Raw genomic sequence first — 24,881 nt, forward strand, 5'->3', positions numbered from 1 at the left:
ACTCCTGTGTGCGATTGAGTTGATTTTGATCTGAATTTTTTAAAAAAGTATTTAAGCGCTAGTTTTGGTATTGTAATGCGTAATATAATTTTTTTTTTTCTGTAGAAAGTACCTACAGAGTCATCTCATCTGTTACATAAAACAACACAGCTTTGATGATGTTCAGAAATCAGTTGTATAAAGGGATGCAAGATAAATTACCATAAAGCCGGAAATACATCTAATCCAAGTTAGATTTGTTTCCCTTGAAGTCCAGCATGTTTTACCTCATCTAAGAGAGGAACTGTGGATACATAAAAGCAACATAAAACAGTAAAAGTCTGTGTTGTTTTGTTGAGGGAAGATTTCTAGGGATTTGCTTCAGATGACAGCAGGCTTAGTTCATGACAGAGCAGAGGCCTGGCCTGTGTCACCCAGAGTAACTGCAGGAGATTGGACAAGACATTATCTGGCACCCTCACAAACCCAAAGGCCAACTCGCAGACCTGATAAGGACAAGCCTTCCTTCTCTTTCCTGTCAGGGAGCTCTCGCGGGGCCAAGTTCACTGCATCATCTTTAATCCTCGGCCAATCAGATTGCATGTGAACAAAAAAAGTCTGGTGGGTTAGTGTTGTGTCCGTGCTTCCCCGGGCTGTTACATGAGGTCACAAGTGTAACTTTCATCTCAAGACTCCACAAGCTTTCCTTCACATGTTTCATTCATGAGCTCTGCTTCTTTCTCTTTTAAAAGCATGTGATGTTTAGTACAGTAGCTTCTAATAAAAGGGAAGCCATGGTATTTTTAGATTCCTTGTTGACTTCTCTTGCATAATTATTCATCTTTCATCCTGACATCTCAGTCAGTTTGGAGCAATCTCTCGCCCCACGCTCCTTCAGAAGAAGATTTAAACCTCGATCTATCTAGGTACACAGTCTAAAAACCTGCAGTATATATATAGGTCATAACATGCAAATATGTCTAACACTCTACATATGTATTGCCTGTCAAAACCAGATGCTGCACTGTATGTCTGTATAGAGCAAATGCCAAATAGAAAGGTCTTGAATCTTGTGCTCAATGAGCCATAGTTTTGTCAGTTGGAACACACACACAGTATCTATGCAAATGCGTGTCAGTAACAACTGCCAACTTGCTCCTGGAGAGCCTCTCATTAGAGTCTGGTATGTTTTCAGCTCGTCTGAGCGGAGCAGAGGGCAGCAGAGGGCCACCGGTGGCAAGAGCAGATGTAAGGGAAAGTGTAGTAGCTGCCTGGCTGGCCTCTTGCCCTTTGGTTATTTACTTTAGCCTCCTGTGTGTGTGTGTGTGTGCGTGTGTGTGTGTGTTTGCATTGCATACGTTATGCTGAAAGATGGAGTTACAGGTCAGGATGTTTACCTTTCTCAAATGTTCTGACTAATGTCTGGGCATGCTCATGCTGGCAGGGCCTGAGAGCAGTGAGAGACGGTGAAGATCATCGCTGTTCTCCTTTTTCTCAAAGAACATGAAAGAATTTAATTTTTTATCCACCATGGTCTGATGGGTACGCCAGAAAGGATGATTAGGAAGTTAACTGTTGAATCCAAATTCATTTTCTGTCCTGTGACCAGGGCCAAAAAAACCTCTGTTCCAGATTCTGGCTTAACTAAAGTTAGTTTTATTATGACAACTTATGTCCTGAAGCTAACCTGCTACTGTATATAGCTGGCTAATCTGATCTCAACCCCTGACACAAGGCTAGTTTACAAACTCCAATTCTCAGCCACTGGGCTCAATTATAACACTCCGACAAAACTGAAAGCATTTATTTTACACAGTCTTTTTATTATGTTAAGGCCATTAGCCAGAGTATATAAATAATTCTACCGAGTTATCATCTGAAATCACCCTGAATGATTCAGTACCTTGCTCAAAGGCACTTTGGCAGGGAAGGTACTTGCTAATCAAAGAGCATAGACCCTCCAGCTCTTCCTCTTCACTGCACTCTGCTGCCCCTTTTTTTTGCATCCACTGCTGTTCACTCTGCACAAAGTATTGCCATGTGAGCTCTGTTGAATTTCTACCAAATTTCTGAGACTCAGTTTGTTAGAATAATTTAATTATGTGAATGTGTGAATGAAGCATATTGTGTGTGTGTTTCCTGCAGGAGTGTGGTGGTGCCTGTGAAGAAGCCCTCTCCTGGCAGCCTAACAGTTAATACAGTGGGAAGCAGCAGCAGCAGCACCTCTGCCGGGCTGACAGCTGGCAGCACCCCTAATATCTTCGCCGCTGCCTCTGCAACCCCCAAAAGCATGATCAACACCACGGGTAGGTCATGCACAAGGTTACCGGAACATACTTACACTATTTAAATATGTCAATCAGGCCTGGTAATGTGGTTAATTTTCAAATAATACTACTTTAGAGCAATTTGTGAGGGCTTAATTTGAGTAATTACTGCTCATCTAATGACAAAGTCAGTTTTTTTCTTTCTTTGATGCCATCCCAAAAATAGGATCAAACCGTTTTCCATCTGCTAGGTCATGTGATCTTCTATTCCAATGCAGAGGGTCGTACCACCAGATGGCGCTCTTTACCTTTCTATCAGTGTCTGCAGCAACTTTGTGCACTGCCAAAATAAAACCTGTGTTTCAGTCCCAAGGATTCCTTCTGATGCAACCAAGTCAAACAATTCCCTTTTAATCTATTTGAATTATAGAATTAACCAAATGTCTTTTTAATAGTGCTCGCCTGTGTAGTGTTTTCCCATCTGATTGACAGCGTGCCCTTCTCCCACCCCCCCCCCCACTGCTGTCACGTTGCTTCTCCTGGGGATCTGCTGCATCGAGCCTGTTCCACCTCAAGGCTCCTGTAGTCTGGGCCTCTGAAAGGAGCCACTTAACACCAAGAGCCATTAGGAACTCCAACACCTTTTTAATGTGCTCTATTAAAAAAAAAAAATCTCCCTCTCCTCTCTGAGCCCCTCTGCAGGAATGTGAGAAATGCATCCAAGTCAAAGTGTTCTTTCAGCTAAAGCCACAGGCTCTAACCCAGACCCCATGATCTCACTTTCTCTGGTTTTAACCTCTCACAAGGACAGTCAGAATGATTTTATGCTCGGGCGTATACCGCCAAGAAGATGTGACTTAACGCTCATCTTTGAATTACCGTCGTCACAATACCTTAATTTTGCTGTGATACAGAAAACGTACGTACAGGAAGCGTAATATGTAAAAATTTGACGGGGATGTTGTTTCAAGTCTGTCACAGATTCGGTATGTCGGTTGGTTCTTCATCTTTGTTGTCTCAGTAAGCAAAATAATTCCATATGTTGCTGCTGACACCAGTTTGAACAACCAGCTCAGGTGGATTTAGATTTAGTTAAAAGATATGGTACACTGTTACCGTGTTTTCATTGTTTGACTGGGTCGAAATTTGCGCCGACTGATGCAGTCCACTGATAAGAGCCAGATTGCGGCTCTGTTTTTTCCACTTTTCCACCATTTTTTTTCTTCTTTTTCTTTAAATTACTTCAGTCTGCGAGGCATCACATAAGTTTATGGTCTCTGGAGGTGACAGAGACCAGTAATGTTTTTAATGTTTGACAACTTAATAGTACTAAGATACTGAAAATATATTGTAAATGTGTTTTCATTGACTAAAAAATAATCCTCACCTCTTTGTAAAATTAATAAACATTATTAACACATTGGTTATTATTCTTGCGCTGCTCTTCTGTCTTTCTTCCCCGCAGGAGCCACTGATGCTGCCGCTTCTAACAGTTCCTCTTCCTCCAGTTTTGTCAACGGAGCCACCAGTAAGAACCTACCGGCCGTGCAGACGGTGGCCCCCATGCCTGAAGACACAGTGGAAAACATGAGGTACAACAGGGCCCTCTCTGTTCCCCTTTACTCTTATTTCTTGTGTTAATAAACTCACCTGTGACTTACGTACATCTGTTCATCTGCAAAGTTGTGTTTGGATCTTATCTTTCAAACATGTTTTTTTTCTATTTTTAACTGATTAACTAATTGATACTATTACCTGATCTGATTTGAACTACAATGTCTTCATATTTACCTTTAATTTAAAAGATTTTCTTTGTTTCTATGTCATCAAAATAAAATGCTACAACAAGGTATATTTGAGGTGGGTTTATGTAAACCCTATGGTGAAGTTTGACTTACTATTTTGTGTTTAACAATTGTGTATTTCTTTGCGTGTATCTCGTTGTGACCTTGACTCATCTCCTCTTGCTCTAATAGTTTGTGACAGACATCCTTAGTCCTGCTCTCCCACTGACTGCTGGGAGCTCAGGTCTTTCTCTGGAGTCTCTCTCTCTCTCTCTCTCTCTCTCTCTTTCTCTTTGCCTCTGCATGTTCTGCCAGAGGAACAGAGAGTCAGTTGCCATGGCAGCAGTAACCGACATCACTTAGCGTAACTGTGAAGTCAATGATAGTACTATCTCGCAGAAGAGCCTCCTGATGCCGAACTTATATTTCAGATGGAGAAAAAAATATTCAAGCTAAATTGCCTTTTCCAGTCTACTGAATAAATGTTTTTTTTTTTTTAGTAATACCAAAGATGAAACAGTTGAAAATATAATTGGTTCATGGGCCTAACCTTTAAGTCACAAAACAACATGAAGCAAGTACTGCCTGTGGTTTCATTTTTTCATTTTTCTTTCTATTTCAGTGCCTTTTGTGAAGTGGACCAGTGTCCACTACGCCAGGGACTGACACCTCCTGAGCTCAAACCCTTTAGCTCCATGACAGGATTACAGGCAGCCTCCAGAGGTGCAGGCCAGTGTCTTAGGCAAGGAAATTTACATTAGTCACCTACAGTAGACCCCCCTGCACCCTGTTTTCTCTACTAGTCTGTCATCCCTCTGCTATGTTTTCCCAAGGTGCTAGAAGGCAGATTACACCTCACACATGCACACACAGGGCCAAAGACCTGACTACAAACTCAAACAAATCCCAAACCAAACCTTTCCTCTCTTCTCTCTCAGTCTCTCCCTATCCTGCTGCTTTCTGCCCATTTTAGCTGGGAAAACAAGCTTCAACTCCCCTCATGTTGCCTAGTATCTGTGTGTATACACACAGAGATATGTTGCAGCTTTAGTCATATCTCTGCTTGTATACAGTCTTGAGTTGTATGGCTGCATGACTCCAGCTCACAGTTTCTCTCAGGTGCTTAGATAATGTCAGGCAGCAGCATGTAGCGAGTGTGTAGAAGATAAGGAACTTTCCCTCTGCAGTGTAGAACTGTGATCCCATGTGCAAGCCTGGTAACACAACAAAGAATGCAAACAACCGGTGAGACGTCCTCTTTGAACGCCACAAACGTGTTCTCGTGGCTTTTAATGACATAAAACGTTATCTTATTGACATCTCCGGTGATAGCAGCCACTCTTATGGATATCTGGCTTGGTTTGCATCCTCTGAAATGTGTTGGTTACCCTCTGCACCCACCAGAACTATCAGTCTGGCTACACACTAACTGTTGTTAGCTGTGTGCAGTGGGTCGATTCTGAGGCGCAACATTACATCTCTTACACTAAAAACTGTATTTCAGGTGTCTAATTCGCTTTCACGTCTTCTATTTTCTCTTTTACAGCATTACTACAAAGCTGGAGAGGGCTTTAGAAAAGGTGGCGCCCCTGCTGAGAGAGATCTTTGTGGACTTTGCACCCTTTCTGTCGCGCACCCTGCTGGGCAGCCACGGACAGGAGTTGCTCATAGAAGGTACAGGTGTTGTAATATAGCACCGCAGTTCTCAAGCTGTGTGCGCGAACCCCACTGCCCTACCGTTGTATGTACTTCTCCGGTTGTCTCGTTGATGGATGCACACACACACAGTAGTACGTGTTGACAGGAAAGTCACTATTTTGCACACAAGCTGGGGATCTGTCACGTTGTGATTAAATCTGCTTTCTCTTTCATTCATCTCGTGGCTTCTGTGTGTTTGTCTTCCTTATGATTTACTCCACATATTAAGAATTATTCCTAGATGTAGTATTTTTAAACATCAGCGTTTGACAGTCACAACAAATGTCACGTTGAAACAAATGTTGAAATCGTCGGTGGCCTTTGCCTCCTTCCAGTGATATTTTTAGTACTAATAGTTCTCAAAACTAAGATTTCATTTCCAACTGACTCCGTTGCATGGTGTCAGAGAGATTTTTGTCTTTTTTTTGGTCAAATGTTGTTTTTATAATATCAAAATGAACTCATGGGAAGTGATTTCGCTAGACTGTTTGCCATTTGCCAAAATCTGAAAGCAATAGCTCTATTTACGTTGGAAGAACGTCGACCTTTTTCCCATTTTGTGCCATAAAACAATTCAGCAGATTTTCTGCACAGTCGAATCCAAATCCATTCAAACGGAAAATAAAATAAAGTATAGATGCTTACAGAGGCCTTGTTAAATTTTCAGTAATGTTTCAGGGATAATGGAGTAATGCTTTGTTGATGTTAAAGTGATATAGCGCTGCGAGTGAAACCTGGAATCATTAGTGTTTCAGCAGACTCGATGCTCTTTGTCACGGCCCTCATCATCACTAATGTCTTCACTATAATAGCTTTCATAAACAGCATCACGACCGTCAGATTGCACATATTCAAAAGGCACAACCGGTTCAATTGTGCACAGTGTTTGCAGAAGTGTGTGATAGCTCTGCTGCACTCCACTCCGGGCTCTAGTCTTATTTCCTGGTGGCTATGCGAAGGATCCTGGTGCCTTCCTCAGGCCCCCAGGTTGGCAGCTTCTCACAGTGTTACTTGTGCCTAACCTCAGGGACTCTCTGCCTGCATCTGTGTGCACTGCCACTCTATTCCTCAGGCTTGTTTTGGCCTCTATTCACTAGAACACACTGCCACCACAGCCAACACATGCTCGTGTGTGTGTGTGGCAGCGAACGTGTCTGCAGGCATTTGTCCATGTGTGCGCAGTGCAGAGTGTATGTGTGTGGCCTCCAGTCTCTTGTCTTGAAGTTTGCATAAAGCAAAATGATCTCCCTGCCTTTTTTCACTGCCAAAGTCTGTTCTTTTAACAGTAAGCTAAACCGATATTACTTTCAGAGGTCTATGCAGAGAATGACAGCAGGCTGAAAGAATGCGCCGCTGTGACTTTATTAAAGCCGGTTCCTGAAAGATATAGTCTGATGCCACTTGTCCTCTTCCCTGAACAAATATTTGAACAAAATTTCATGTATTTGCTCAGTTCATTTTGTTTTAAAACTGTTGGATCTGCAATTTTAAGAAAACTATATTCTCTTAAATCAGGAGTTTGTTAAGGTTATTTAAGTTTCAACAGTAATCAACATTAGCAAGCTTACATGTGAGCAGGTTCCTGTTTATTTAATACATTAATGATGAATTAAGTTCTGGTCTACAGTCATTAAAAGGACATTTAAAGTATTACTAATCGCATTTTTTAAAAATGTTTCCATTTTCAGAGTCCCAGGCAGTGAAGTTTCACAAACCCTTCCTCCATACATCATGCATACACCACACATTATATACATATGTAAATAGACATGTGGATATGCCATGTACATGTGGCTAAAGCTACTCGCTCGAGTTCAGGAGAAAGGAATGAAAAATCAGGTAGCATAGCCTTGACAAGTGTGAATATGTCTGTTACCCTTTCACTCAAAGTCTGTCAGCAGACTGACCAAGCTGACAAACCAGAGCTGAGCTGAGAGTGTAACCCCACAAACAAGGTCATAGATAGACAGCTCGGGCCTCAGCACTCTTCACCAGACATGTTTAACCCTGTCCGGGTCTGAGAAAAGTGCACCCTGACATGGATTACAGTAGGTTTATCAGACAAAACAAACGCACTGATTTATCACATGCGCTTTAAATCTTTTTACTTTATCGAGCCACTCTAAGTCTTTGCTGGTTATAGTGTGTTTATCCAAATGGTTGAGCAGAGATTACTGTTCTTCCCTCTCTTTCTCCTTTTCTTCCTGGACCTTCCCAGGCTCACAGTTGAAATACTGTGCTGTAGTGCAAAGGCGCTCCATTTACCAGTAATTACCAGCCATCCATCACTCCTTAGATTGCCCGAGGTCGAGCCCCCCTGTGCCCCGTGTGCCCCTTCGCCTCACCCTATTCCTTCACCCCCCCCCCCCCCCCCCCCCCCTTCCCTCCCCTTGCAGACATGTGGTCACTGCGGCAATTATGTTGAGTGCACCCTGAGCTTTACACTTGGAGTTGGTGGGTAAGGCCTGTGTGCGAACACTGCTGCTGTTGTGATGCCTGCCGCCTGCTTCTCGCTGTCCCCTGCGTGGCCCAGCCTGCCGGCACATCACCCCACAATGCCACATTCACCCGCGCCTTAACCCTGCCCTGTTTACAGGAAAGGACTGGCAGGCCGTGTTTAAATTGAATGCATTTAGTTTGTCTACCAGCACAAGGCCAGGGTCAGTTGGCCACCTGACTCCTGTGTCAGACTGGACTGACTTATGGCTCAACATGTCACTGCTATAACAAGAGGTCAGCCATGGCACTGTGTGTACAAGAGCAGGGTCACATCCTTTCAGAGTATTTACAATACGCTCCCTCGGACAGTCTCCATTCATGAATAGAGAATGATGTAAAAGTAGCAACCAGCCCAGTGTTCTGAATATAATAATGGTTAAACCTTAAATGTTTTTACCATATAAATTTGAGCAAAAATCGCATACAAAACAAGAGTTTGACTTTATGAAATATGTACATTTTGTGTGTTTCTCATCCAGTTAACGGTGAAAGTAACAAACATTGCTGATGTAACGAAAATTTAATGTAATAAAAATTTGAATTATAACTTAAAAGCATCTACGAACACGAATAACTTGAAGATATTTTGTTATTTTGTTGTTGTCCAGTGTTATAGCAGTCATAGCGGGCGCTCGTCTTGTGTTTTTAGTTTTGATGGTGGGCCTACGATGTTGTTTACATTAGGATAACAGATAATCCCTTTAATATAAATATAACATATTGATGCTGAAGTTCAAATTGAACAGATAAACTTTTCATCATCTACGTACTACCACAAAACATGTCTCTCCCTGACCATTATTGTATTATTACGACAAATAACGCATACCACTCAAACCACTGTTACATATTGTAGATGCCGTATACCGGACAGTGCCCAAGCCATGTACTCATTAAAAAAAATATGATAATTAAAATCTTAGATGAAGAATATTCTTCTCTCTCCTCTGATTGACACCCTGTCATCCATGAAACAATGGCAGCTGTGGTGGCACAGAGTTCTACTCCTGGCACGCTTATAATGAGTCCTAGAGAATCGCTTTCTTTTCTTTACTAATGACTGCACCTTTAATGGTTCTCTGCGGAGTAACAGAAGGAGCTGGAGGTGCAGAATACGAGACCAGTTGCAGCCATTGTTTCTGCAAATGAGCTTTTCACACCTGCCCTTGTTTCATTAGAGCGTTGTCTGCTTCTGCGGCTCTCACCGTCTACAGAATGGAGATGAGGGAAGAAGCTGTGAATGTCTGTGTTCACTTCTGCGAGCGCATGTGCATGTAAAATAGGTGTGAGTGTGTGTATGGCGCAGGGGGTGCTCGCATGTACTTGTGTGCATCTGTTCTGTGCAGATGAAAACATTTGTTTTTTTGTTTTTTTTTAACATTTTTATAAAGTGTAAATTGGAGACAATGGATCAATTAGAATATCTGTTTTTAAGAGTGATGTATAAAGTATCATAGACTGCTACATAAATAATGAAATAACTATCCACTGATTAAGCCCACAGATGAGAATAATGAGAATGTTGAATAACTATTATGGTTAATATCTAATTGTGTTCTTGGTTCATCTGTTTTGTCTCCACAGGTTTAGTGTGCATGAAGTCAAGCACCTCAGTGGTGGAGCTTGTCATGCTGCTTTGTTCTCAAGTGAGTTTTTTTTCTTCCTTCTCTTCACAACCTTCTCTCTCAGCCTCCCTTTGTCTGTTTGTCTCGTCTTTTTTCCCTCCGTAATATGAAGTTTTCCTGTCTCTTTCTCTGCTATGCTTCTTAAAATATTCCATGCCATCAGTTGGTGGAGATGTGCATTGTTGAATATAAAATCTGGCAAAATTTGATGTGGACAGCTCAACAGTCCGTTTTACTAATCTCTATAAATATGCTTTAAAATGTGTATTTTAAACAGAGATTCAGTCTTTATGTAGTCCAAATCACAAAGAAATTAAACAATATTATTCTGTGGTTAATTATAAGGGGGCTGTCTTATATCAGAAAGTTATCTAATCTCTGCTGGAGCTTTGCTTATCATTGTTTTCTTTTTTGTAAAATGTTCCATAAGCTAATCGTCCAAACCGATGACAACACGCAGCCTCGTACTGAATCCAGAGACTTTCTCACTACACCTCAGAGCTTTAATCCCAAGCCCTCCTTCAGAGAAACCAGCCCCACCTCTCGCAACGCTGCAAGTGACTGATCACCTCCGAGCTGACCCTCTGAATCTCTTGTTAAGCCCTTGTTTTAGAGAAGGTCAAAGCCCCGATGTAGCAGTTAGAACAGGAGATATTTAACATACCTTCTGTCAGCCCATCAGTCTTGCGTCGGGAGCCCATAAGGAAGCCATTACTTTGGTGCCTCTCTGTGAATCCAGACTGCAGGGCCAGAGACTTGAGGAGGTGGATTGCCACTATATGTGCTCCATGGTATCTGCCATCCAAAGCTTTCTTCAGCAGGGTGCTCAGCCTCTGTTATATGGAGGCCATTATTCAAGGGCTCCCCTCCAAAAAAACGTGCATAAATGGGGCAGACAGCATTGAGTTATTGTTGTTCTTTTGAAGGTTTTTGACAGGCTCCTTTTTCTCCTGCGTTTCTGTCTGTAGAGTATCTCTGGGAAGTTGCTTTTTCCAGCTCTTGGATTTATTGCAGATGAGAGCGTCAGCATGCTGTTAGGGGTCTGAGTCCATCCCCCCTTTACACAGATAGCATTAGTGCAGCTCCAGAGGTTCCTGCCATTAGAGGCTCTGGGGATGAAACACAGGCTGAGATATCGATCAAACGGTGAGGCCTTGAAACTGGACCATATAGCTGGGTGTCCTTCTCCAACCTTTGAGATAGAGATGAGCCATTATTTTGTATACTAATACTGTAGAGTCTGTCAAGTTACCAGCTAATATAATATGTATTAAAAAAAATCAAACTATAAAGATGCACAGTTTGTTATCAGTGTTTCCTTTATCATTTATATGGCAAAGCTGATACTGGCAGAGCTGCTTTATAACTAATAATAACATGTACTGTACTATACAATATACTCCTAATTAATGTCCTCTGTGTCATGCTGTATCTCAAGCTTTCTCAGATGCAGGTTGAGCTTTGGCTGACATCACTATAAAATGCCAACTTCAACATATCCCTCACATATTTCAACACTAATGTTTTAATACAGCAAGGAGGGCACTTAGCTGACCTTTAGTCCCTCTCTGTTTTGTGACCTGTCAGTTTTATGAATAAATTAGTGCTAATGATCTGCCTTTTCTTATTTATGCATACTAATCACAGCAATCATCATGTGGCTGGCCACGGCTGCAGACACTATGTGTCTTTCCTCAGCCTGGGCAGCTGAATGAAAAGGTCAAGCAGCTCTGTTTCTTGTAACAGCTTAAACATACAGGGGGGATCTAGAGTGGAGCCACAGAGATTTAGTGATGGAAGGCCTCCAGATGTGGAGAGTATAACAGAGCAGATAAAAGCAAAGGCTCCTGCACACTGACAGGTTGGATTGAAACACCACAAATACTTAGTGCCCTGCTGAATTTCAGGAAGATGAAAGTGGGAGGAGAGAAAACCATTTTTCGAGGCCAGCGAGTCGTTCTCTGCTGTTGGTGGTGGGTGTTTTCAAAGATAAATGGGTACTAATGGTGCTATTTCCCAAAATTAACACATAGCATCATCTTGAATCTTCCAAAATTTCCCAATTTGCCCAGTATGCCAGAGAGGTCACTCTAACGCTTCAACTTTATGGCGCTTTTTAGCTGCTTTTCCATTATTTTATTTTAAATCTGCAAATTTACGTTATTTTTCAGATTCATCGGTCACATTAACCTCGTTTCCAGCAGCAGCAGCAGGGAGCGAACAGCTTTTTGGAAACTAAACCTGAGATACAAGTCAAGTGAATTTTAAAATTATGTTTGTTAGGTCACCAGAAACATGACAAAGAGAGTGCTAATCCGTGTCTGGAGGATGTGTAAGTAGGAAGTGTTAGCTTACAGGCTAGCCATAACAACAACAGAGAGTGAAAATATGTTGAGGCTTTGTCAGTTTGTTATGGAGCTCGTCTGCTCCCAAAAGACCAATACCCCAATTGATACATCTTTGAATCCCGGCTTTTTATATCCAAGCTACCAAACCAAGTTCCAATGGCTAGAGGTGCTGCACTCTGCTCATGGTCTGCATTTACATCAAGGATCACATCTCATTCGTAAGGAGGTGCACGTCAGGCCTAATTTTCTTCAAATGGGCAGCAGAGGACTTTTTTAAATCTCTGCAATCAAAAGCAGCCTCCTCTGGGAGCTCTGCACTCCAGTAAAAAAGACAAGAAAAAAGAAAGTCTCTGAAGTGCTATCTCAGCTGTCAACAAGCATACCTCAGACAAGATAGCAAATTTGACTAGTTCTTGCTCCACTGACCCGCTGCCATTTTCCTGCCATTGCCCAAGTGTCACATTTGCCTTGATTTCCGTATTTATTTTTGTCACGTGAGCGTGGTACAAGTTGGAACCTCAGAAGACTGACTGTACATGATCCCTGTCCAAATCAAGAACAGCTTATTCCCGGCAGATACTGTAGCAGAGGAAGGGGGTCACAGGGAACATTTGGAGACCAGATGCTCAGCAGTTTGTCAGCACCATCTCCCTGACTTAACGCATCATAGGGTCAGACTGTGTACTCTTGCGTGAACCGGTATGTGTCAGGCATGACAACTGTGTACAAAAACACATGCCCATACATAATAATGTCAATGTCAGTTACCGTGGTACTGTACACAACAAATGCTGCTTACCTTGTCCAGACATTGACATAGAACAAGCAGTGTATGTTTGAGCAATTATTTTATTTATATTTCCCCATTTACTCTTTCTGTTTGAAGTGACAATAATATAAATTACTGAAAAATTTTAATGGACAGCCACGTTCAAAGGCCCCTTATCTATATGAATAGCCTTTAGTTTTATATACATTAGTAGCCCCCAGTACTGAAAACCTTTTTCCTTTCATTTTCCTGTGTTTTCCCTCCTCTTTTGAACTGTGGCCTTCTCTGTTTTCCCTTCCATTTGCACCTCAGTGAGGGTACAGGAGAGCTGAATTTCCCACAGTGAAAGGCGCGCTCTCAAACTGCTTTTTAATCATTTCCAGAGCATGTTGTGAGGCAGCAAGTGCTGGCAGTCCGGCCCAGGGCTCGGATCCCTTCCAGGCGCACACTGCAGGGCTCAGTGAGCCTGCTCAGTAATCTGTCACTGTAAGGGACAGAGGAAATGGCTGTATTTAAGTGAGAGGATACAGTTTCATCCCACAATTACATCTCTCCTGTGTTTACAGATCTTTTCACAGAGGAAGAAAGGATGGTCACACATGTGGTGCAGGATTTCAGCTTTTTATAGCCATCACTTTTTTTTTTCTCAAAGGACATATGAACTAAACGCTTTCTTTACCTACTTGAATTACAAGCTATCAAATATAATCTCAATTACAGTTGAAATATGCAATTTGGATGGTGAAATGTGATTCTTGTCATGCATTTCTGAAAGATCTTGTTGCATGTTGGATCAAAAGGATATTTTCTTACTCACTGCTTTTTTGGCTGTTTTGAGAAAGTGTTTTTTTTTAGCTTTTACTGCCTCTGTGATATTTCAGGAAAATTGGCCATTGTGACATGATATGTCACAATGGCCAACATCTAATATCATTTAAAGGGATATAATTATATCCTGTGTTTTTGTCTGGAACTGAAACTCTTAACAGCCTAAAAACTAATCAAAAACGCTAAAGCTTCGCTGAGTGACAAATGACAAACCTCTTTCATTTCAGGAGTGGCAGAACTCCATTCAGAAGAACGCTGGCCTGGCATTCATTGAGCTAATCAACGAAGGAAGGTAATGTATCCATTCACTGTAATACATGAGGTTAAATCACTCAGCCCAGCAGTCATTTATCAATACTTTTGTTATCAGTATGTGTATTTTCTTTTTGTCTTCTCCCTGGCAGCTGTAAAAAAAAAAAAAAAAAAAGGTTGTTGGACCAAGTAGCAGGGTGTAGATAATCTCTAAACCTCTTGTTGGCTTCTGTGCAGCGGATAAAAGTAAATAAGATTGTGGTGACTGGTTGAAGTAGGAATATATATACACTAGAGTGCGGTCATACTCCCATGTCTGCCTTATTATCTCTCCATCTTAGCCAGCCTTGCTGTATTTCTAAATATCTCTTGTTTCTCATTCTCTCTCCCTCTTCCTCTGGTCTCTGGGTGTGGCCAGACTTAGGGTTTTCTGTAGAGCAGATCAGGGGCGGCTCAGCCTCCTTGCCCATCTGCTGACCCATCTGGCCAGGCCCCCTCTATGCCCGGGCTCTTGCCTCAGTCCAGCCAGGCTTCTCTCTCTCTCTCAGTCCCCCCGCTGGCCCTGGAACAAAGAGTTTCAGTCAGTTGGGCCACACGGTGCTGTCCAGGGTGCTGCTGACAGATACATAATTTCCCAGTCTTACTCAAGTCTCTGCACACCTGCTCTGCTTAACTAGACAGATCTAGAGAAAGCTAGTCTGTTACCTCCGTGTGTCTTACAAGGCGTGGCTGACACAGACATATCTGTTGTATGTTCAACAACAGGGAGGTAGTTATGTGCTGTTCCTCCGTTTCACGATGCGGCTGTTTAAACGCAGACCTGTAATCAAATGCGCTAAAATACACCGATTAAAGCCTTTAATTGTTATGAAAGTAAACTGATCATTCTACTTGAATATTGATAATGCTCCTTTCTCCATGCTCCAGTTCTGCCCCAGGTTACCATGTTGACACAGCTCTGTATAGACTCAAAAGTACATTTCTGCTTACAGTTTTGTTAAGATATTGTTTTAAAAGCTCCAAAAGTCTGTCTACAGAGATCACAGTATTGACCACTGACTACAAAGTATACGGTGCTTGGAGGCACTCAACATAAGATAATGTAACAACAGATTTAGTGCTTCAGATCAATAAGATTTGAGAGAATTTGTCTTCAAACCGGTTTTGTTCTTGTCTTGATTTACAGCACGTGTATAATCACCAGATAAGGAAGTTTTCAAGAGTTTTCAACTGGGATATTTTAATCGTTTTAGATGACTGCCTGTTAACCAAAAACAATGGTGAAATCAAGTCTAAGTGTGAATAATTGTGTTGATAAGAGTTCCCTATCTCTGAGATAATAACACAGAAGTGTAATGAAGAGTGTGTATTTTTTTTTTTTTTCGGATATCACTCGTCAACTCGGTTTCTCATCTATTCTTGGTTTCTAAACAAAGCTCGGTGTTGTCAGCCCCTCTCTTTGAACACTGAACGTCTGTCTATTAATGAGTGCTTGTCAACAGTTAAAGAGGCAATAGCAGCTGATGAATGCAGCCTCTGGATTATTGCCTCTCTTTGGGACAGGAGGGAAATTACAATCTGTATCAAGCACTGGAGAGGAACAGGGGCTCCTTTTTAATTAAAACAAAGCTAGGCTAATGGTGTGTAAAATAGCATGTAATCTACACACAATACTCAGGGTGTTTTCAATGTTTAAAGATACTGGAATTTAAATTAGAATGTGGGCAGAGACCACAGAGTCTCCAGAGTCAGTCATGTGAGAAGTTGTCTACGGCCAGACTTGTCAGCAATACAGGTGCCGGGTTGATGCTCTGGTCAGTGGGAGAAGGGATGCCCAGTCAATCAGGAGTGTGCCAGACAGGCTTCAATGCTCTAATGACACTCCATTCCCTCTCTTAATGCTACAGAGGGATCCGTCACTGACCTGCAGCCCCGCAACATATCACAGACCAATGATGCTGTTTACTAGTCTGCTCTTTCAACAAGCAGAATATCACACAATCCTGACAAGTTATATTTCCTTTAACCTTGAGCCTTCCTCAGGGGCATCATCACACCCAGCTATAGCTAATACAAATGATATATTTCATAATGAATAGTAACACGCAGTCCGCTGCATTTAACTTTCTCTGCAATGTTATTAAGGTTGCTCTGCCATGCTATGAAGGACCACATAGTGCGGGTCGCCAACGAGGCTGAGTTCATCCTGAACAGACAGCGAGCGGAGGACGTCCACAAACACGCAGAGTTTGAGGTACAAACTGTGTTTTTCTTGCTTTTTCTAAATTCAAGCTATACCATTTGAAAATGGAACATTTCGTCTGTGTGCTAATGAACCCTAAACAAATCCTATTAGCATGGAACAGCCATTCAACTGTATATGCTCAGTAATCTTGTCCCTCTGTGTCCTCATGAGGATTAACTCCTCACCAGTACAATTCCTTATAAAGGAATTTAATTACTGGTAGCAAAGGGATATGCCGACAATATTAATTTAGGCTTTTAATATGAGCTTTTCCCAACCAACTTTGGGCACAGCCTCCTGAATTAACATTTAGCCCACCCACATCAAACCACTCCCAATTCAGACATGAAAGGAAATGTAACGAGGTTTGAGCAATTCGTGAACATTAATTTTCTTGCAATAATGGTGCTTTTATTTTCCTCTAATGTTTGTCTGAAACCACCATGAGAAAGACATCGCCCTTGTATATTTCGATGCAGGCTGTTCAGCTGAATAATACATTCAACAAACAAAATACCATAGAGATGGATGGAAAAAATAGAGAGATCTTACTGTATAAAAATATTTTGTTTGGTTGCTGTAGAACATTAGAAGACATACGTGTGTGTGTGTGTGTGTGTGTGTGTGTGTGATGACACAAACGTGACCACACAAGCATACAGACACACATACACATACTACTGCCACCTCTGTTAGCAGCTTGTACATGTTAGGAGTGATGAGTTTCTTATCAGGAAAAAGCAGCCATCCTCAAACAGCTGCTTGATATACAGTTCTTGAGGATCCTTGACCCGCTAGATAAACTGGAAGAGACGGCTAGATATGCAATGTCAGGAAAAGGGGGGAAATGTACCTGGCCCCATCCGTTCTGTCTGCCAACTCCAGACAGCCTACACTTTTCATCTAGGCCTGACGTTACTTTATTACCCACTCTCCAAGATTGAAGATTCAGGACGCAGATAAGACATTTTTACAATTAAGTTGGTGTCAGGGTGAAGCGTCATATGCTTTAAAGTGATAAATAACATTTGATATTTGTCACAGCATCACGTGGTAATGTGAGGTGACAAGCAGAGATTGAGTTATCTCCTTTATGAAGAATATGTTGAAGTATAATATCTGACAGAATTCAAATTTGAAGCAGGAAATTCAATTAACTTCCAGCTTCTGTTAGCAAATTAGATTTTGAATATTAGCAAGAGTTCCCCCAGGGTGGCATAGTAAGACAATCTTGTTTCAGCAGCGAAGACAGAGTCAGATGTGCTCCTCTAGATTACTTTTAGCCACCTGGAACACTTTTCAGATGCATCGACTCCCGGAACTTGATATAAAAACCAATATTAAAACACAAATATGTATTTTAGCTATTTTTCACATTTTGGACTTTATTGTCAAATACATTTTTTTTTTTTTTGCATTTATTTGACAGAAGTGCAGAGAGAAAGGAGACAGGGGTAGAGAGAGGGAGGGGTATGACATACAGCAACAAAGGTCAGCTGCTGAAATCAAACCATCGACGTTGTGGTTATGTGTTACCAGTCTTAACCAGTAGGCAACTGGGGTTAACTTTAACTTTATCATTCTGACACCTAACATATTCCCAAAATATTGAATCAAGCATTATTTGAATCATATTGCTTATATATTGAATGTATTGCAAGTTACAAAAGGGAACACATTCTTGTGTTACGTTTTGTTTTTTAGAAAATAAAGCTGCATATTTACATTTTACAACATTACTATATCAAAGGACAATAGCATGCCCTTTGATATAATGGCCAGTGTAGCTTTGTTAACCTTGACAGACTGTATTCTTTGTGGATCTATAATAGTATTTTCCCCCCTCTCCTCTAATAGCACTATCCACAGCTACGTAGCAGGGAGCCTCATCTGTCCGCATTTAGGGAATGGACTGCCTTCATGTGCTCCCCATGATTTACTACACTCCTCCAAGGGAGCAGAAATATATCTCTCAGCTGTCCACTAATATCTTTATGCACTCAAGTGTGTTGAATGAAGCCATAACATTCTTCAGCGTGACAAATGCTCCATTAGAGGATATATATTATTCTGGCTTTATTCAAGTAAAATAGTCTCAAACGCTATTACAACAATGTCAGACATCACTTTTGGCAGGGGATACTGTACCTAAAGCCATAAATATGTGATGAGGTTCACATGCTATGTTTTTCCTTTTGTTTTTCCTTCTTTTTTTTTTAAATCTCAAATTAGTCCAACTGTGCCCAATACGCGGCTGATAGAAAAGAAGAAGAGAAGATGTGTGACCACCTGATCAGTGCCGCTAAACACAGAGACCACGTGACGGCCAACCAGTTAAAGCAGAAAATCGTCAACATCCTCACCAACAAGCACGGCGCCTGGGGGACACTGGCCCAGAGGTAAGCCCCTTCACTCGGATGTATGAAGATCACGTTCAGACCAACACGAGCCACGTTAGGTCCAAACCTAGAGGACAAAAGTTACCTGTTCACAAAACTATACAGTGATGGGATAGGACCACCAGTTAATGTCATTTTCCCAGAAACCGATAGGGTCAGCGATCTGGTCAGCAAACGCAATTACAGTGCGGAGTGGCTTAATCCTCTGGGGACAGCTGATTGGCCGGTCGTTCAACAGACCGGGGGTTGAAGAAGGGGAAGATGGGGGGGGTTGTGGGGGTGTTTCTGCAGTGTTGTCCAGGCATTCATTGACCCTCTCAGTAACACAGACCAGCACCTGGTGGTAGTTGCAGACTTCCCCATGGGCCCTGTTAAAATAACCACTGGCTCTCCCGCTTCGCCTCCCACCACTCGCCTGGTCCCACAGATACACTGCAGAGGGGAAGGATCAAGAGCTAGTTATATCAAACAAACAGAGGTCTTACAACATACTGCTTGTATTGAGTTAAAAGCTGAGGGTTTGACCATTTATCTTGTGTTACAGATATAAGTAACAGTGTGCATGCAATTGTTTCAATGATAGGACCAGGAAGGATCAGTTGTGCTTGCAGGTGAAACTGTGGTAGGTTCTGTTTTGATGTTCATTTCTGTTTTTTAGAAAGTGGAATCCATATCAGCGGATTCAGGTCAGATGTAGAGTTGGTTTAAAGTAAAATCAGTAGTGAGGTGCATCATGACAAAGACCAGGCACTCGAGAGGAGGTATGCCACTCTTACACAAACCACCACTGCTGATTTGCCAAAACAAATTTTGCCTCTTCGCTAAAACAGTAGCTTTGGTTTTTGTTATAATTTTTTTGAAAATACAATGCAGATGTTTAACCGTGTTTGCTGAAATTAAGTTTGTTTCATATCTTAAACCATATTTACTGTTGTCAAGGAAAATATTATAGTTCATGTAATTAGTTTTTACGGCTATTTTTTTTTTTTATGTCTTTCACTTGCTGTAAAGTTCAAAGATTTTCCACCCAAACACAGCAGATGTCAGGAGCTGCTACATTTGGTTTCTTTTTTTTTTGTGGATTAAGAAGAATAGTTTGGATGCCTATGAGCTACTGTTTCTCTCTATGTGCTTCATGATATCAAACGTAGTTATATCGGCATAAATCACTCTACAAAAAACCTTGTGTCGTTTTCTGTTGAAGTGGTTCATCTGAGAACTACTAGAGGGAGCGTTATTATATGCACATCACATGTATGTGCAAAGGCCAGACGAGACTGAAAAGTAACACAGAAGAAGATTATTCTAAACGGGATTGAAACGCCGTCTATTTCAATAAATCAGTCAGTGTGTTGGTGTTTTCATAGATGGTATTTTTAGAGCTTCTACGCAGAAATTGAACATGAAAATGTGTATGTGTGTTTTTATTATTGGCACAAAAATATTCAAAATTATGTTTTTCATTATAGATACTGTCAAATGAAAAAATATTTTGGCCATGACTGAGAAGAGTACAGATTTTCATAAAATTGACTGAACCTTAGCAGGAGTACCCATAGCAAAATCTATTGGATTGCATTCTGGGCTCTTGTTCAAATATTTATGGAGTCCCTCTCAGACGCATAGCATTTGCATTGAAACAAAAGGTTATTGAGCATGAGTGCATTGTAAATGATACCGCAAAACTTCCAACAAATTCAAATTTAATGGTAACCTGCTGGTGAAGAAAAATGATGCAATATGCTCACAAGCTCAAGGCAGTGTTGCAGTTCAGCAGCTTAGTCTTATTCAATGCTACATTAACTTTCCCATTTATGCTGCTCTTGTAAAATATAAAGCCCTCAAGCATTTTGAGGTGGCTGTCTGTTATGTCTATGTGTGTGTGTGTGTGTGTGTTAGGGAGAGAGAGAGAGAGACAAAGAGAGAGGGAGAGAAAGAGAGACTTTAGCTGTTAATGTTTGTTTTCACCCTTGTGCACTGAAATTGCTTTGCCTTTTACTCCTAAGTTCTGCCTAGAGACATGCCAAGGGATATTTATCATTTGTGTAGAATATATTATAAACAAAATTATTCTTAGGCAGGCAGGAGACAGGAAGTAGTATAACTTATAGTTATGTTTTCCCACCCTTTTTACCGGTGTGCATTTGCAACTGTGGTCATTAGATGGATGTTGCCACCTGGCCTGCCATTAGACGTGCACGTGTTTGTCCTGAATTACAGACATCTGCGGGTTATCTGCACCTCTGAGGGCCACTCTGTTTTGAACCGTTGTTTTCTTTGCGGCAAACAGCGTACGAAATTGTACTGCGGCACGTATGACAACAGCCGACGACAAGGAAACGATCTGTGCGAGGCTCGAAAACAGCTGCTGTGCAGTCATGTGATCTGAGTGAAGAATAAGCAGATCAGACCCTATGGTGGCCTGTTAGATCATACTATATGCTTGCTTGATGATGAATGTCCCCCCGTATAGAGTCAGCATAGGAAAATCAATACCCCTCAAATTGAAACAGTATAGGGTTGTATTGATCCGCCGTGCTAAATCAAAACGAGGAGGCTTTGATACATCTCTCCAAGACAGCTCCCTGCCCAGTAATGACACACTATCAATTTTAGCTTTACACTGATAAATCAAGTTGAAAATTGGATGTCAGAGTTTTTTCCAGGGAGAGAGTGATTTTCCCTGCCCTCTGGTCCCCTCTGCTGTTGACCTCTGAACCCTGCCAGTGGATTATAAAGTTCAGACTCGTCCAAAGTGAAAGTAGATGTCAAGGCGAGGCTGATGAATTCATTGAAGAAAATCATCCACCATTTTTGTAACCCAGGACCATTTTTACTGTGACAGTATTATAAATATCTCTCATTTTGCAGTTCACTCATAAAAAGGTGTAAAAATACACTGTTAGAATTACACAGTGACTGGTACATACCAACTTATTCTTATTTTTATTCATAAATTGATTTTCTTTGCATTTTTAAAATGTAGAAGTATCCTTTTTATGTTTTCCAGCATCACAGAAGTGATTATTTTAAACTCTACAAAGATATTTCCATCTGTCCATCATTCTCCATTTACATCTCGTGCAGGTGATGTATCTTTACACAGACATACCCATACTACCGACACTTCAACTGAAGTACTCACAATCTGAGCTTCAGTGCTTCTTTGTGTTGTGATTCGCTGCTATTCATTTACCAGCGCTCTCTTCCGCTCTTCAGGAACTAATTGTGGCGACACAACCGACCTAACAGATAAGTAAAAGGGGCTGAAGGAGACAAACCTCCCTTTATTCCCATGCGGGTGTCCGCGTTCACATCAGCAGCATCAGTGACAGCTGACAGAGGAGCCTCCGCCGGCCCCCACAGCAGACCTTAACCTTACCTGACTAGTCTATTGATTGTCAACATTTCTTCTGTATAATTACTTTTTTGTAGCAGACGAGAGAAAGTAAAATGGCGGCATATATTGATCCGCGGCAAGGCAGTGGAACAGCCGTTTCCCTTGACTAACAGTGAGTTTCATCTCTCACACGTGATGAATGGTAACAATCTGCCTGTGGATAATAACTTTGTGATGGAATGAACCTTTTTACTCACGATGTGCCCAGAGTATTTGGTCTCGCCTGAGAGGGTTATCAATTCTAATAGAAGTCCACTAACACAATGGAGGGGGGTTTGCACCCAAATGGCCCTACAGCATCACAAGGTTTGATGTCTGTTGACCTCTCCAGGGCAGAAAAGGAAGGCCAAGGTGTCTGCTTGAGCCATTGAGCGTGTTAATATTAACAAAAATCATCTTGACAGTATAAAAGTAAAGTAAATATTGCCTTTTCTGACATCCAGAGTAGCAAAATGAGTATCTCCTTAATGCATTCTGCTAAAGAGTTACTTTTGTGTAAAATTAGAAAGAATATATTAGCATTCAGTATCGGACTCACTGGAAAATAAGGTGCCTATAAGTCACCATTTTTTGCTAGATAAAAGGCTGTAAATGATGCTATAATGTCTTTTCTGCCAGACCTGTAATTCTGAGTCCACTATCTAGCAAGGGTTAAACAGCTCCATTTAAAGCAACTTGCAAGCGATAATGTTTTTTTATTCTTTGTTTAATTAGATCTTATTTAAGACATTACGCTCCTTTTGTTCTTGCAAACTGATATTCTACTCTTGCATTTGTTCTTGACCTACACCAGGCTCTATTCCCTCGGGGCACTCTTAACCTTGCACACTGTGCTAATTATCTCTGGAAAGAGGCCCATTCACACAATCATCAATTTCATCGGGTGTTGAAATTGAGCCGGGCATCGCCTGACTTTGCCCCATTTCCAGTGAAAGATGGGGATCCACAAAGCCGGCGATCCAAGAGAGTTCACCCACAGTACAGTACGGCTCTTCATCCCTCGTCTGATGCGCGTACGTCTGTCTTCATTACGCCAGATGACCTGGAGTTAATCTTGTTGCTGCTGTGTTGTTTCCCTTTTGTCTTTGTCCTATACCCATTCCTCAGCTTGTCTATTCTCTATCTCTTAATCTACAAAAGAAAAGTCATATTCAATAACTAGAAGCACTTGGATCACAGCTTAGTGTTCTCACGTCTGCAACAGTGTTGAGAGCAGCGATGATAAGAAATGGAAAAATTAGAAAGATGAAAGTTCTGTGTACCATTTCCAGCCCTCTGTGATAATCCGATCATGATGTTGGCCGTAGAGTCACTTAACACTTGGCATTTGCATGATGCATGATCAAACTTGATGTGTTTTTATAGAGGAAATTGCGCCGTTTTTTTTTTTTTTTTTTCTCAGTTTATAGATTACTTTGAAAGCAGTGGGCTGAGAAATGCTCATCACCATATGGTTGCCAGTCACCGCTTTTTGATGCACAGTGTCTTTATGTGATTTTTTTTTTTTTTTTTTTCTTGATCTAGCAGCAATATGTTGAGGAATGCGGCGTAAAAATGCACACCAAAAGGATGCAATGATGACAGACAATGTTTTTGCATCTCTTCTCTCGAGTTTCTAGTGTCTGCTGGCTGCAGTATGATTTCCATGATGTGAGGAATCTCTATCATTAAGGATGCACATATGTGGTTGTCATTTTAATAGAATCAAAGGACGGGTTCAGTGAAGTAATGTCATTTGGTTGAAAGAGAAGTCGTTTCCTAAGATTCTGGACTGAATATGGCGGCAGAATTCCTTCGATAATCCTGTTCGGGCAGCTACATGTTACTAATAAACTCTCAATAAATATCTTTTGTTTATTTTATTTCATCTCTTTTTTTTTTTTTTTTTTAGGTTAATATTTTTTAAATATTTTTTATCACTACTTTTAAACAGTGACATTTGCATCTCAAGTGCCTCATGGACTTTATTACTCATAGTGAGAGTCTATTAGGACAACTGAAAATGAAAGAAAAGATCACTTGTCCTCAGAGTAACACTGAAAACCGACGTGTGTTCAGTGTCTCAGTGTGCGTGCGTGTGTGTGTGTGTGTGTGTGTGTGTGATAGAAACCAGTCACTGCTCCTTTGAATAGAATTGTCACTGATTACTGGTATTTATTATAATTACCCCCCTACTCATGTCACCAATGGAAGCTTTTAAAAGGAGTATAATGGTGTTTTATTGAATCAGCATGTCCCTGTCCTTCCTCTCCACTGCCTCACACAAATCTTCTCTGAGCATAAATAGAATAAAAAGGAAATCCTCAAACATGAGATCTTCATCTGCCTGCAGTCCAGCCCTGTACATGCCCACTGGGCCGTTCTGGTTTAAGTGACTTAAAACCATGAAGTTAATTATTAAGTAGATGATTACCTTTATTTCATTAATTGCATCTTAATTATAGGGATTTTATTTCACTCGCAGATTTAATGTTACAATGCTCTGATTTAGCTGACCTGTAATGTTATTGCTTTTATTTTCCTTTTACTAATGCGGCCTGAGTGTTAGACTATTTTTTTGCTGCTTTGCGGACAATTCAGGCCTCAACAAGCACCTTTAATCTTCTAATAGCAAAGGTCTTTCCATGCACTGGCTCAAGTTTTACCCTCTTACTCAACCATCAATACTTTTCTCAAAAGAATCAAGAGAAAATATGAGGAAACGGGTTTTTGCTGCCCTAATATACCAGTTGTGCCAAGAATATATCATACTCTATTCCATTATGAGCTCTTGTCAGCTGTCAAAAGC

At 41.2% G+C, this 24,881-nt stretch overlaps 1 protein-coding gene across 9 annotated transcripts in view; it reads left to right on the top strand.

Moving 5' to 3' along the window:
- The window catches only part of nbeab (neurobeachin b), a 205,827-nt gene that overhangs the window by 105,236 nt on the left and 75,710 nt on the right, over window positions 1-24,881 (top strand). For 6 of the 9 annotated variants that reach the window (XM_042414356.1, XM_042414357.1, XM_042414359.1 and 3 more), the window contains exons 31-38: window positions 2,125-2,285; window positions 3,712-3,838; window positions 4,653-4,772; window positions 5,577-5,704; window positions 9,812-9,873; window positions 14,025-14,089; window positions 16,195-16,303; window positions 18,527-18,693. In XM_042414356.1, coding sequence (XP_042270290.1) covers window positions 2,125-2,285; window positions 3,712-3,838; window positions 4,653-4,772; window positions 5,577-5,704; window positions 9,812-9,873; window positions 14,025-14,089; window positions 16,195-16,303; window positions 18,527-18,693 — 939 coding nt within the window. The remainder of the gene's footprint in view (window positions 1-2,124; window positions 2,286-3,711; window positions 3,839-4,652; window positions 4,773-5,576; window positions 5,705-9,811; window positions 9,874-14,024; window positions 14,090-16,194; window positions 16,304-18,526; window positions 18,694-24,881) is intronic. The other 3 variants (XM_042414361.1, XM_042414363.1, XM_042414362.1) reach the window with 1 other exon arrangement.

This window comes from Thunnus maccoyii, chromosome 6 (assembly GCF_910596095.1).
Source record: "Thunnus maccoyii chromosome 6, fThuMac1.1, whole genome shotgun sequence".
NCBI classification, from domain to species: Eukaryota; Metazoa; Chordata; class Actinopteri; order Scombriformes; family Scombridae; genus Thunnus; species Thunnus maccoyii.